General features: G+C 48.3%; 1 protein-coding gene across 1 annotated transcript in view; it reads left to right on the forward strand.

The window, feature by feature from the left end:
- RNFT2 (ring finger protein, transmembrane 2) overlaps positions 1-14218 on the forward strand; it is a 32296-nt gene that overhangs the window by 12569 nt on the left and 5509 nt on the right. The window contains exons 7-8 of the mRNA XM_068161797.1: positions 951-1104; positions 11315-11464. Coding sequence (XP_068017898.1) covers positions 951-1104; positions 11315-11464 — 304 coding nt within the window. The remainder of the gene's footprint in view (positions 1-950; positions 1105-11314; positions 11465-14218) is intronic.

A 14218-nucleotide genomic window follows, 5' to 3' on the forward strand; every position in this document is an offset into this window, starting at 1 on the left:
TGATTCTGTTTCTGTTTTTAGGGTGTAATTTTGCCTGTTGTGCTGTGCCAGTGTTGTGAGTATTTTAAATTCACGTTCAGGCTTTTCATTTGGGGTTGGTTATTTTACTTTTGCCTTGTTTGTTTGTTTGTTAAGTTTTTGCTTTCTGCAATGAGGCTTTAGGAGGTAAACATCCTGAAGAGAAATCCTGGTGGTTCAGTCTGAATAGGGTTCCTTATTGCTGCTCAGGTCAGCAGCTGCTTCCATTGCTCTCTGAAGTTCTGCTGTCCTGGACTCCCCTTCTTTAAAGGGCAAATGTTCAGGCCAGTCAATAACATGATATAAGGAGCAGTCCATTTGGGATCTTTGGTTCAGGTAAGAGTTGCTAATTAACAGAGCCCAGCTCTTGTTCTGCTTCAGACAAGGACAGGTACTATTGGAGCATGACACAGATGAAGTTCTGACCTTACAGCCACATCTAGTACAGTGCTCCCTTTGCCACCAGTTTTTTTTCATACACACAAGTAGCTTTGGAAACTGCTGTCTCTGCAGTGGTTCTGCCTGTGGCAAGCCAGCCTCAGAGGCCAGGCTGGTCTTGACTTGGCCACAACTCCTCCCTGGAATCATAACTGCTGCTGGCCTGGACTTCAAAAGAGAAGCTTTTACACTCAGAGAGGGTAGAGCAAGCCTGCAAACTAGGGACACTGTCATTAGACCAAAAGATCTGGTGCTGGGTGGATTGCAGGTTATGGAGGTTGCAGCCTTCCTTGTTTGGGTAAGAGCAAAGTGAAGATGCCCAGAGCAACCACAGGACCAATTTGCATGGCTTAACCCTCTTGCCCTGGAGAGCTTCACTGAAGCTCAGTGGAGTTTCTAGGCTTTCTCTAGCCAGCAGTAGATACAGCTGCTATCAAGAAGCATGAGTGGGGTTCTCCTCATTGGTATTTGAGCCTTGGTGTCATGCCTTTCAGCCTTATATTCCTGAAACCCAACCTTGAAAGCCTGGACTTCTTTGACTTGATGTGGATTGTGGGGATTGCAGACTTTGTGCTGAAGTACCTCACCATCGCGCTCAAATGCCTCGTCGTAGCCCTGCCCAAGATCATCCTAGCTGTCAAGTCAAAGGTAAGAGTCCCTTTTCTTCTTGATATGTAGATGTTTATCTTTGATAACCTGATACCTAGAGAGCATGTTTGCAGCATAAAATACGGGTGGAAGAGTAAAACTAACAAAATCATTGGCAGAGAGTAATTCGAGTAGCAAGTTTGGGGTTTCAAACCATCACAGATCTGAGCAAGGGCTTGGTAATACCAGCAAGTAATTGAAGTCTGGAGGGGAAGAGGGAAGCATTGCTTTAGAAGGAATAGGTGCTAGCAGTGAGATGACTGTTTTGCTGGCTGACCTTGTTCTAACCCTTGTTTCTGAGTATTCTCTGTAAAGAGGCATTTTGGAAGCGAGATCGCTTCATTTCATGGCAAGAAATTGCAGGTCCTTATCTCTCTGGCTTTCCAGTTGGGACAAAGAAGTAACAGCATTAAACTGAAGCTGCTAATGCCACAACTGAGCAGCTCTAACCACGAGTGAGGAGAGATTTCAACTGAATTGTTAAGATACTTCAATGTCTCTAAAATCTTGTAGGCTGGACCTAACTTCTGAAACCATGGCACTGCATTCCCTTGAAATCCCTTGTCTGATTTTTTACCCTCTCACATCTGTCATCCTTGCCTCTGAGTGTCTACATGTTAGTAGTAAATGTAGCAATCTCTATCATTTGCATTCAGTAAAGAAACTTTCTGGCAGCTGTTGGGCTGAAAGGCAGTAGATAGATGCAAGATCTTCTCATCAATCGCTGGAAGTCTCAGGCAGGGCACTTAGGGGGATATCTAAACTGGGAATAGTTTTGCTTACAAATGACATGGGTGGCAGGGGAGTTGAACAGTTTGTCCCTGCACAGCAGGGCTATTTGAGATGGTTATTAATTTATTTCTGGCAATTGTCCAGCTCTTCCCCCACCCCACCCCCCCCTCCTTCCTTCTTCTTCTATTATTATTATTATTTTATTTTGGGAGATTAATGTGCTAGGTCAGAGCATAATCCAGCCTGGGGAGGGAGGGAAAAGCCATGTGAATAGTCTTCCCAAGATAAATTGCAGTGTTGGAAAAGGTTCACAGCCTTTGCTTGCTTGTCTGAGAGCTATCCCAAGTACTCATTAATCCTTGTCTGGAGAGAAGAAAGAGAAGGGGTCTTTATTTGCAGCTACAGTGGGAGGCTGGTAAGATCACATCTGTCAAGGGCCTGTAATGACTCAGAGCACAGATGCTTCATTTTTAATACCTTTTTCTGGACAGCAATATTTCTCACTTTTTTAAAGTCCCTTTTTGTCTTAGGATGTTGTTGATGGTCTCACTGTCCCTGGACATCTGAGACTGCTGTTACCTACCACTATGGATCTGGGTTTACCTTCATCCCCTCTCTACTCTGCATGCATTAAGCCAACTAGGGATGAGATCTGGTGTAACAAATTAAACAAGATCAAACCAGGATGGGAGAGCTCCAAGAGAACCCCAGGATGCCATAAAATGTGTAATTGGTAAGCACATAGCTGAGCTCCTGCCCTGAGCCTGGTGACCCTCCTTACTTCTAGAGCCCAGCACAATGCTACCCATCTTATTTTTCAGATCATTCTCTTAGATGTGATATCTTTTTTTTCCCCCTGAGTTAGAGCAGAACTATTGCACCTTAGGCACATTAACTTGGACCAAATTCTAATCAAGTTATTTGCTATCTGCCATCTTACCACTTGCCAGATGCAAAGTTGTTCTCTTCCTCCCCATCTGCTTGTAGTAGTGTTCCTGCTTTGAGCCCAGCTTGTAGTGTATGAACTTTTGGATGGCTGTCACTCAGTGGTAGCAGGTAGCAAGCTGCTGGAGAAATAAAATGCACTCCCAGAGTAGAGCTAAAAGCTTCTTTCAAAATACACAGAGAATTTTTCTGCTGATAAGTAGGCAGAGCAGCAGCCTCTGGCTCCCTGTAATGTAGAGCCTGAAGTGGAGAGTGCTACACTGGCAGGGATGTAGCTCAGCACAGCTGGGAATGGGACAGGTTTGTAATCTCCAGCTTCCTTCCAGTACCTTCTTGCTGGCAAGTCAGTAATAGATGATAAAACATGCCCATGGATGGGATATCAGGAACTTTGATCAGTTTGCACTCAATCTTTGAGCATGCTCTTGAGCTCTTCCTCACTTTGGAAGTTCAGAGGCACCTCCAAAGCCAGCCTGGCTTTTCATGCTGTTCCTCAAGATTGTAGTCTCCTCTGTATCCTCTCTGGTTGTCACTGATAACCTGCATAGGTTGTCTAGTTCAGATACCTCCTCTGAATGTCCTTCTTCTAGGTCTCTTACCTCTCTATACCCATTGTGACAGGAGCAAGATCAGATTGTCCTCCCTTATGCATCAAACTCTTCATACCTGTGGCTGGAGACATCCCTTCCTCCCCAGGAGCTGTGATCATCAAGCTCAGGACAAGTTTTCCTAGCAGCTGTGCTCATCATTTCTTTGGGAGGGGGGCTTGGCTCCCACCCTGCATGCTGAAGGCTCTCCATTAAAAAAGGCAAATAAGATCATTTGGTTCAATATAAAATGAATTAAAGGAAATTAAACTGCAGGAGCCATGTGGCCTGCAGAGGCCTCCATTGTTGTACAGACATCAATGGCAGCTTTTCATTTTCCCTGCTAAGGAATGACAGCTTGAGGGGGGTGGAATTCAAAATAAGGAAATAAATAATAAAAAGACACAGTTGCCAAAGATTTCCTTTAGGAAATCCCAGGTGCCTGCAAGGCTCCCATCCCCTCCTCATGCTGCTGTCAGCAATCTAAGCTGCTATCCTGGAGAATGGAGTGAAGTGTGAAGGGGGAAGGGAGAAAGAAAACGAAACCAGAAGGACTAAATTGGTCTCCCAGCTTTCTTTATACATATCCCCATCTCTGTAGGGGAGAAAGATCCCAAGGACACACTTTTTTCCCCAGTACTCTGTGACATAAGAAAGGCCCCAGGTATTGTCTTTGCATGCTCAGTACAGATGTACAGCCAAGGTACAAGGTACTGCATTGGCAGAAGGTTGGAAATTCCGAAGGAAAGCAGCAATACCTTCTTGTGGAGAACCCAGCATGGGATTACTGTTGAAGAAATACTTGTCAGTTTTGTTTGAAAGCCAGATCTGGACATTCCAAACGATGTTTTTGGTGGCAAGACTGGCATGACTCCTGTGAAAAACCCATGTGAAGCTTTTTCTTCATGCTGTTTAAATGGTGTGCAACACTAGTCCACACTGGCACTATGGACTCCTCACTGCACCTTTGAGATGATTTCCTTGGTGGGGGTTTTGATTTAACAAAAAAATACAAAAGCACCAAAACCCCAATGAAAAACCATGCCCTCAGATCTGCTTGGAGGAAACTTGACCTGTATAGAATCATAGAAATGTTAGGGTTGGAAGGGACCTCAAGGATCAGCCAGTTCCAACCCCCCTGCCATGGTCAGGGACCCTTCACACTACAGCAGGTTGCACAGAGCCACATCCAGCCTGGCCTTCAAAACCTCCAGGGATGAGGCTTCCACCACCTCCCTGGGCAACCTTTGCCAGGCTCTCACCACCCTCATGGGGAAGAACTTCTTCCTCACATCCCATCTGAATCTCCCCATTTCTATAGAATCACAGAATAATCCTAGTGTGTGGCAGACTTTCTTGCCATAGTTTTGCACTTGGGCTTTGATCTTTTTCAGGTGCATATCATGTTTCCTAGCATAGGTGGTTACAGCTCTGCCATGTAAACTGGCACACAAACTGATCAGGCTCTCCTTGATGATCTTGGATGCTGCTTGGGTGAACTCATTCAGAAATAGGATCACTCTTTCTTGAAACACAGTCTGAGCTTTGACCTTCTAAAGCCACAGGAACTGTGTCATGATTGTGCAAAGACTTTTCCTGCTGCAGGTTGGGACAGGTGTGATGTCCCTGAGTCAGAAGGAGGGGATTTATTACCCATGAAAGAGGAGGACTGACTACAGCCTAAGATGAGGTACTGAGAGACTCTTTTCTGTCCCTCCCCCCTTAAAAGTCACCACTACTAAACTTTTTAAGGTCATGAATGCTCTTAGGTGCCTTCCAAGTTTAACTTTCCAGTTTAACACAGCCAAGGTGTGACTTTCAGAAGTGCTGTGCACCAACTCATTTCTCTCTCTAGTCCCACCTCAGAATTACTCATTAGCCATGCATGGATTTTCACCAGCATCCTCTGTGCCTGTCTTGTTTACTGCTCCAACCCAGCGCTTCCTTATCTTGGCAATATGACCTGCAATCTCTGCAGAGTCTGCTCTCTGATCCAAATTGCCAGCAGGTCTCCAAAGTGGTTTTTTTTTTCCTATCATCTTCCTGTTTCAGAATATGTCCTAATGCTGCTGGCAGCAGAACAAGTGAGACTTGGAACTTCCCTTGAGTGCTAATCACAACTTACAGTTGCCTCATTGCAACTTCTCTCACTTCTCTTCCATCCTATTTTAATTCCACTGTGCAAAGCCTTAGCATGCCTTTCTGTTTCCTTCCGTGGGGGCACACACAAACACTTAAACCAAGCCTTATGTCAAAAGAAACTAGAGTCAGTGCTCAGTTAGGCTATGAGGGAATTCACATTGCTTCTGCAGCTGTAATTTGCCCCCTTTTGTGTGTATAGGTTGTGATTCCATCTTTAATTATGGGATTCCATGTTATTTGTCTCTTAAGAGCTCTTCTACCCATCACCAGTGTGTGCTGTGCCCCACAGAGGAAGCAAGGTGAGCTATTGAGACAAGCTGTGGTAGAAAGTGAGAAGAACAAAGAGGCTGTTGGAAAAAGAAGGATGTTCTATAAGTTCAAGCTGAATGCTACACTGGGGAATGAAACTTCATCCTTTCCTTTGCCAAATAATTCCTACAGAAATCATGTGCAGCTGCAAGCTGAAGTCAGTGCCTTAGCTCTTAATGGTCATGTGAGCTGTAAAGTTAAGTGCTTTAGAGAAAGTCTGATTCCTGACATCTCAACTTGGACACCAAAACAGCCTTAGTCCTTCTGTCTCCCAACTTTTCATTTAGAAGATGCAGAGAATAGGTGCACTTGGTGGCAGCCAGCAATAGGGGGGGAAAATGTGGGGTTTAAGCCTTTTACTGTAGTCATGTCAAAGAGACTGAAGAAGTTTTAGTCACTGGCTACTCTGAACAGAACTCAAATGGCATGGAGGGGGTTGGGGTACCCTCAGCAAGTTCACTGATGATACAGAACTGGGGTGGGTGGCTGACACCCTGTCAGGCTGTGCTGCCACCCAACAAGGTCTGGGGAGGTGGGTGAGGGAGAACCTCATGAGGTTCAGTAAGGACAAGTGCAGAGCCTGGGGAGGAATAACCTCAGGCACCAGTACAGGCTGGGGGTTATCTGCTGGAAAGCAGCTCCATGGAGAAAGACCTTGGAGTCCTAGTGGGACAGCAATGTGTCCTTGTGGCCAAGAGGGCCAACAGCATCCTAGGGTGCATCAAGAAAAACGTGGCCAGCAGGTCTAGGGAGATTCTCCTCCCCGTCTGCTCTGCCTTGAGGAGACCACACCTGGAATACTGTGTCTGGCTTTGGGCTCCCCAGTTCAAGAGAGACAGGGATCTGCTGGAGAGAGTCCCACAGAGAGCTACAAGGATGAAGAAAGACTGAGAGCCCTGAGGCTGTTCAGTCTGCAGAGGAAAAGGCTGAGAGGGAATCTGATCAATGTCTATAAACAACTGATGGGTGGATGTCAAGATGAAGGTGCCAGGTTCTTCTTGGTGGTGCCCAGTGACAGGACAAGGAACCACAGGGATGAACTGGAACCCAGGAAGTTCCACCTCAACATGAGGAGGCACTACTGTGAAGGTGCTGAAGCAGGCTGCCCAAAGAGCTTGTGGAGTCTCCTTCTCTGGAGACTTTCCAAACCCACCTGGATGCATTCCTCTGTGACCTGCCCTATGTGCTTCTGCTTTGGCAGGGGGGTTGGACTTGGTCTCTGGAGGTCCCTTCCAATCCCTAGCATTGTGTGATACTGTGACAGGCTGCACACCTGCCACCAAACAACAAGGAGATAGGCCTTCCAGTATTTGAAGGGGGCCTACAGGAAGGCTGGGGAAGGACTTCTCAGGATCTCAGGTAGTGATAGGACTAGGGGGAATGGAATGAAGCTGGAGGTGGGGAGATTCAGGCTAGATGTGAGGAGGAGGTTCTTCACCATGAGAGTGGTGAAGCCCTGGAATGGGTTGTCCAGGGAGGTGGTTGAGGCCCCATCCCTGGAGGTGTTTAAGCCCAGGCTGGATGAGGCTCTGGCCAGCCTGATCTAGTGTGGGGTGTCCCTGCCCATGGCAGGGGGGGTGGAACTAGATGATCCTTGTGGTCCCTTCCAACCCTGAATGATACTATGATACTAGGAAAGTCCTGCTAAGTTCCATGCATAATGAGTACCACTCACCCTGTGGAAAAAAAATTAATGATGATAATCTGTGTTCACCTCTTGAGGCTGTAACACTGCACAGGCAGAGAGAAAATTGCAACTGCCTGAAAATCCTCAGTTCTGCTCTGTCAAAGTAAGTGCCTGATTTAATGTACAAAAATAGCCTGTGTGGTGAAGGAGGGAGAGGCAAACAGAGGCTTACACATGAGTCAGTGACTTAGCTTTGAACAAAGCTTTCTGAAAAACTAAACCAAAAAAACCCCAAAAAGGATTCAGAATGTCACCATGTGGTGTGAGAAGGCTCATGAGCACAGTTGCTATAATTAAATGCAGTGTGCTAATGAAGTGTTTAGTAACAGCAGTAGCAGCCTGTCGGCGGCTGCAGCGACTGACCCCCCGGAGGGAGCAGGGCCAGCCCTGTGGGGCTTACTTTTTAGTCAGGCTTAACTCCAACCTGTTGCAAGGCCTTGATGAGAGGAGAGCCTCTGCAGTGGTACCTGAGTCTGCCCTAACCAGGAGCTGTAAGTTCAGGTAATCCCCTCTTTCATCTCTGTAGTCCTGCAAGGTAGAGACACTGGCTCTCCCCAGTCCAGTCGTGTGTTGGGGCTGGCTCACAGGCTCACCAGAGCCAGCTTTTGCTGGTCTTGGAGGGTTGTTCAGTCTCTGCAGAGTACATTCAAGAGGAGATGCACAGATTTACATGGATTGTTATGAAGTGGAAGTCACCTGACAGAGGCAGGCCTTGCCTTACTTCAGGCTGTTCCAAGTCCAGTGCACAAGAGAAATAACTGGGTTTGTACTTAAGATAACACACAGTGCTTCCTAATCTTGATGAGATATCACTGAAATGCTTCAGCTGAAGCTTTCAGACAAAGTACAGCTTGAGACAAAGATTTGGCTTTGAAAGTTTCAACCTAAATAGCCAAGATACAGCAAAGCCATAAAGCAGAAGACAGAGCTTGCAAAGTGCTGGGTGCCATCGGCGCTCAGTGACTATCAGAAGGCTAAGCTTTGCTTTCCCAGCTTCTGGCTCAGAAGGAAGAGCCTCTGCTGCTGCTGCAGCCCTTTGTAGAGTTACTGCTGATTCTCTGGGTGCTTCTAGTGTAAAAAAGAGGGCTGGTGTGCTGCACTGAAGACTCAGATTGCCTGACAAGGTTTCTATTTCTGTGAGCATTCACTGCAGCACCAGTTCTCTTCTGAATGTTGATCAGCTGTCACTTGTCTTGCTCCTCCTAGCTGTGATCACTAAGCTCAGCAACAGGCCTCTCAATGGTGGAATGGGTGGTATCAATGGGCTGGATGGGGAGATGCAGCCATTGAAAATCACCCTCACTTCTGTGAGGGTGTTAACAAGCAGCTGTCTGCTGAGAGCCCCCAGTCCCCTGCAGGGGAGATCTGCATAAGGAGTTACAGAAGCTTTGTAAAGCCTGGAGCATTTCTGAGTAGAAAAATGAAGCTTGTGGCTTGCTGCATGTTCATTCTAGAGCCACACTCTGCCACTTCCAATCCCACAGCCTGTCTGCATTGCCTGTGACCCATCTTTTCCTTACATCTGGCTGTGGGCTCCAGTGTTTGAGTGCATTAAAAGAGCTGGGAAGGGACTCCATACAAGGGCTTGTAGTGATAGGACCTGAGGGAATGGAAGCTGGAGGAGGGCAGATTTAGACTGGAGGTTAGGAAGAAATTCTTTGCAGTGAGGCTGGTGAGAGACTGGCACAGGTTGCCCAGGGAGGTTGTGGCTGCCCCCTCCCTGGAGGTGTTCAGGGCCAGGTTGGATGAGGCCTTGAGCAACCTGGGCTAGTGGGAGGTGTCCCTGCCCATGGCAGTGCGTTGGACCTGGATGATCTTGAAAGTCCCTTCCATCCAACCCAAACCATTCTGTGAATCTCAGCTTTGATGCCCCAAATGCTGGATCCTGAAGTTCCATCTGATGCAATGAGTAAGTAAGCAGTGACCTGTCCCAGCCCAGCCTGCTGGGGAAGCAGGGCAAAAAAGGAAACAGATGAGAGTGAGCCTGGTGGGAGGAACAAATCAGAGAAAGCTAACAGTTTGCTGCCTTTAGCTTGCTGGTAGCTTTCATCAGAGCTGGGTAAGGAGGGAGGCAGCTGCCTGCTCAGGGAAGGAAGTGACAGCACGGTCATTAGCAGCCTGCGACCCTCTGTCACAGGGGCTCCTGAAATAAACGATGATGCTATTGAAGCATGAGCCTGGATAGAGACCTCTCTGCTAATTTAATAAATTGCTTGCATTTAGGAGCCCAGATTGTCCCTGTTATATTTTTGCTATGTGATGCCACCTGGGATCAGCAAGGGGGAGGGGAGGAGCGGGGGGAGGAAGCGAGCAGCAGCCCAGGTCCGTTAGCAACCGCTGGTGTGACCTCACTCGGTGTCCCGGGGGGGAAATGAGATCATGAGAATGCCAGAGCTCTCTGAAGGATTGGATTTGCTGGGTACAGCAGGATGGCCTGCCAGTGATCTCATCCCTGGGACCTGAGGGAAGGGCGAGAGCTGCTGCTGGGCCTCCTGGGCTGCAGGGGACTTAATCCCCACTCCAGATCTCGCCAGTTAGCAGCTGACCTGCGCTGACATCACCCGTGACAAAGCTAACTGGGACAGCACAGCAAAATTCCAGGGGAACTTCCCCTTCTCCCTGATCTTGTCAAAGAAAAGAATTTTGACAGGTCAAAAGCAAGTCTTTCAGGCCAGATAATGTCATAGCAGATGAGGCTCACAGCTTGCCTGACCTAGTGCCCTGTCACCAGTTCTGCCTTGTAAGCAGCGTGGGGCAGAGCATATAAACATGTCCTCATTAAGACCAGAGGGTCCTGAATTAGATGCCTTATTTAGCCAGCTGCCCTGGCCTTAGGAGCTTTCAAACAGAAATGATGTGGTAAGAAAAGTCCATTTCAGCTGTTGTACCTCGTGGTTGTAGTAAGGCAGGGGGGAGTTGGTTACCTTACACGTGTCCTTGCAGGAAGGAAAGCTTCCTGGTGGGAGTAAACACCTGAATGACAGGCGCAGCTTTGGTGAAGGTCCAGAGGATGTTGCTCATTCTTGGAGTCTCTTGAGAGACTCAAGGCCTTATTCAACCTGGTCAACCAGGGAGGAGAGGTTTCCTTACTTTTAATGCCTGTACCTTCAGGTGCATAAGACCAAAGAGACCTACCCTGCATTCCTTCTTGTTATGAACAGGATCTGCAGTTTACATCCTGTTAGCCTCTGCTGCCAGCTTCTGTAACACTGCCCAGTTACTGCTCTCTTCAGTGGTGCCCAGTGATAGGACAGGGGGCAATGGGAACAAACTAGAACACAGCAGATTTCCACTGAACTTAAGGAGAAACATCTTTACTTTGGGGGTGCTGGAGCAGGCTGCCCAGAGAGGTCGTGGAGTCTCCTCTGGAAAGATTCCAAACCTGCCTGGCCACTGTGATCCTGGGCAAGCTGCTGTAGGTGACCCTGCGTTAGCAAGGGGTGGGACTGGATGATCCCCAGAGGTCCCTTCCAGCCCCCAGCACTCTCTGATGCTATGATTTGTGGATAAGGTGCACATCCATAACCTGCTTGAGAGGTTCAAGACTCAGTTGTAGACTCTGTGGGTCAGTGACAGAGCAAGAGGAACCCCATGAGACAACAAAGTGATCATTGTCCTTTCTAGGCAGAGAGTGAAGTGGCTGCAGATAAAGCTGCACCTGATGACTCCTGGTCTTTACACTGTTTAACAGAGTGCATAGGTGAACAGTGGACACAAGTCTTGTAACCTTCAAGCTCTGCACCTGCTAAGTGCCCCTCTTTTGCCTTCCTGGCAGTAATCCTGTCTCACTGGTCTGGTTGTTTTACAGGGCAAGTTTTATCTGGTTATCGAGGAGCTGAGCCAGCTGTTTCGCTCCCTTGTCCCCATCCAGCTGTGGTATAAATACATCATGGGAGATGATCCATCCAGCAGCTACTTCCTAGGTGGGATCCTGATCATCCTGTATAGCCTCTGCAAGGCAAGTACCACCTTGTGAACAACCTCCATGGGAGCTGCACCAAGAGCAGAGAAAGCAGCAGAGCTGAAGGGAGCAACTCCCCCTTTTGATCGTGGCTCTGGCTGCCTAGGGAAGGAAGCTGCTGCAGCAGCTGGGGCACCATGTGCTTGAGTTGCTGGAAGCATTTTGCTTCAGCAGCATGTGGGCATTGATAAGCTAGAGGAAGATCTGTGAGTGCTCATGGAGTGTTGCATCAGGCTATGAAGTCATCTCTGCTTTCTACTACCGTTCTATAAAGGCTAGAGGGGAATGGGAGTCTGGGGGACCAATACTGGAAGAGCTGTTAGCTGTCTGCAGACTGCAGGATGCAGCACAGAAAGAAAGGTCACAGGCAGTTAAATGTTTCTCTCTAAGCCTCTCTCTGTCTTCCAAGGCAGGGTAGGTACTCTGTCACTCTCAGTGCTGCGTGCAGCAGGGAGGGAGAGGGTCATCCAAGTCCTGCCTTCATAACCCTGGTTGGGCTGTCACAAGTCCAGGATGTCAGTGATGGGCAAGAGTAATTCATGTTTGCTCAGAAATGAGAATGTTAAGAGCACAAAGTCTGCCTGGACTACTGTAAATGAGTAGGTGTGGCTTAGAAACAAAATCATTTTGGCTGGAGGCAGCCAGGGTCAGGCACAGTCCAGCAACTGCAGGGCACAGCCATAGTGATGAGACAAGCTCAAGCTGAGGGTGGAAAGTCACTTCATGTGCTGGGGTGTCCATATCAGGGGAGCCTGTAGTTAGGCACAGCTGTGGCTATACTGGAAACCACCAGTTACATAGCACAGCTCAGACATCAACCGAGGCTTCCAGGGCTGAGCTTAAACAGAGTTCCTGGAGCCATAGGCAGAACTTGTGGGTGAGACTCCAGGTGAGGCTCCTCAGGGCCATGAAGGCCTATTAATGCGCTCAGGGTCGTGACATGGAGCTGTAAGCAGCTCTTTAGGGGTTAACTTGATTGTGCTTTGAAGCCTTTAAAGGCACTGTTGTGATGATCTAGGTTGGAAAGGCAGCTTCATCGTGTAAAGTTCTGCTGATCTATCACTTAGAAGCTCCCTGAGGAGAGGACAGCTATTTACTGGCCTTGACTGGAACTTCAGGACCAGGAAGTGGGGCACACTTTGTGACAGTGCCTTGGCTACAGCCTGTGCCTGTAATGTGCAAGTTTCTTCCTTTAGTTCTAGTTCATCAGGAGGGTAAATGGAGGGATAGGCCAGCCTAAGGGTGGCAAATGTTTAGTATGAGGTTAGGATCAGACCTCTGCATGCTGGAGACTCTGCTTGGAAGTGGAAGAACAGTGGGAGCACACTTGTGCCATGCAGGTCCTGAAACCCTAGGTGTGTGCATCCCATTTACAATCACAGGAGTTGGAGTTTCTTGCCTGAGACACTGAAAATATCCCCAAAGGAGTCCACATTAGCAAAGCCACAAACCACATTAGAAAAACCACAGAAGCCAATTTGGCACTCAGACCTTCTGTGCTCCTGGCAGAAATCCAGGGCTCAGGGAGGGCTGCAGCCCCTTTCCCCACACAAAGGGCAGGCTTGACTTGCAGAAGGTTGCAGTTATAAATAGTGCAGCTGATGGGAGCAGTCATCATGCCTCTGGCTGGACTCTTAAGCATGGAACTCTGATTTTGGTGAAGAAATCCCAGATGTTCATCGCCAAGGGCATCCAGGGGTTGGGTTTTTCCCCCTCTCCTGAGCAGAAACACTCACTGTCTACCAACACAGTTTGTGGCAACCATATGGCTAGAAGAGTGACTGAGGCAACATAGACTTCAGTGCATGGGGTGATAACTGGATGTTAGGCTCCACTTTTTAGGGTACAGAAGCTCCAGAGGAACAGAAATGGAGGGGGCAAAGGGGCTGGCAGAAGAGGAGCCCTCAGAGCCAGAGCAAAGGCATTAGCAGTAAGCAGAGCAACCATAAAGAGCTGCAAATTGGACTGTGGGAAAGAGCTGCTCCCAGGCCTTGTTAGAAGAGGACAAGTCTGTAGTGGGGGGCAGCTCAAGTGCTAGCTGCTGACTGGAAGCATTACTGGCAGGACCCTGGGAGCCTCTTTGCTGCTGCCTGGAAGCATTACTGAGGCCTTCATTTGATTCCACATGCATTGCAGGATGATCTCATTGGCATTCCCTGCAGTGAGCCCACTTAATCATGCTAACCAAAACAAACAGAGAAAGCCAGCTCCAGGCATTCTGGTGCCTTTGCACTGCTCTGCACACACTCCCTATCACCTCTCTCCCTGCCCTCCCAGCTGCTTCTCACTCAGGCTAGAGATGCAAAGCTCCTGTTGTGTCATCTGGCCCTTCCCTCAGTGACTGCAGGTCTGCTCTTTGCACAATCCTTTTTCCATAGCTTTTCCTGGTCAGGGGCTTTTCCCCTCTGTGCTGCCAGCAGATAGAGAAGCTGAGCCACAGAAACATTTTGGTTGAAAGAGACCTCTAAAGCCATCAAGTCCAACCATTAATCCTGCACTGCCAGGTCACCACCAAACCATGTCCCTAAGCACCACACCTACACAGCTCTGAAACCCCTCCAGGGATGGGGACTCCAATACTGCCCTGGGCAGCCTGAGCCAGGCTTTGACAGCCCTCAAAGGGAAGAAATTGTTCCTCATGTCCAACCTAAACCTCTCCTGGGGTAACTTCAGGCTGTTTCTTCTTGTCCTGTGACTTGTCCCTTGGGAGAAGAGACCAACCCCCACCTGGCTCCAACTTCCTTTCAGGGC

The sequence above is a fragment of the Melanerpes formicivorus genome, unplaced genomic scaffold (genome assembly GCF_026170545.1).
Source record: "Melanerpes formicivorus ecotype bairdi unplaced genomic scaffold, bMelFor1.0.p_v2 SCAF_60, whole genome shotgun sequence".
Classification (NCBI taxonomy): Eukaryota; Metazoa; Chordata; class Aves; order Piciformes; family Picidae; genus Melanerpes; species Melanerpes formicivorus.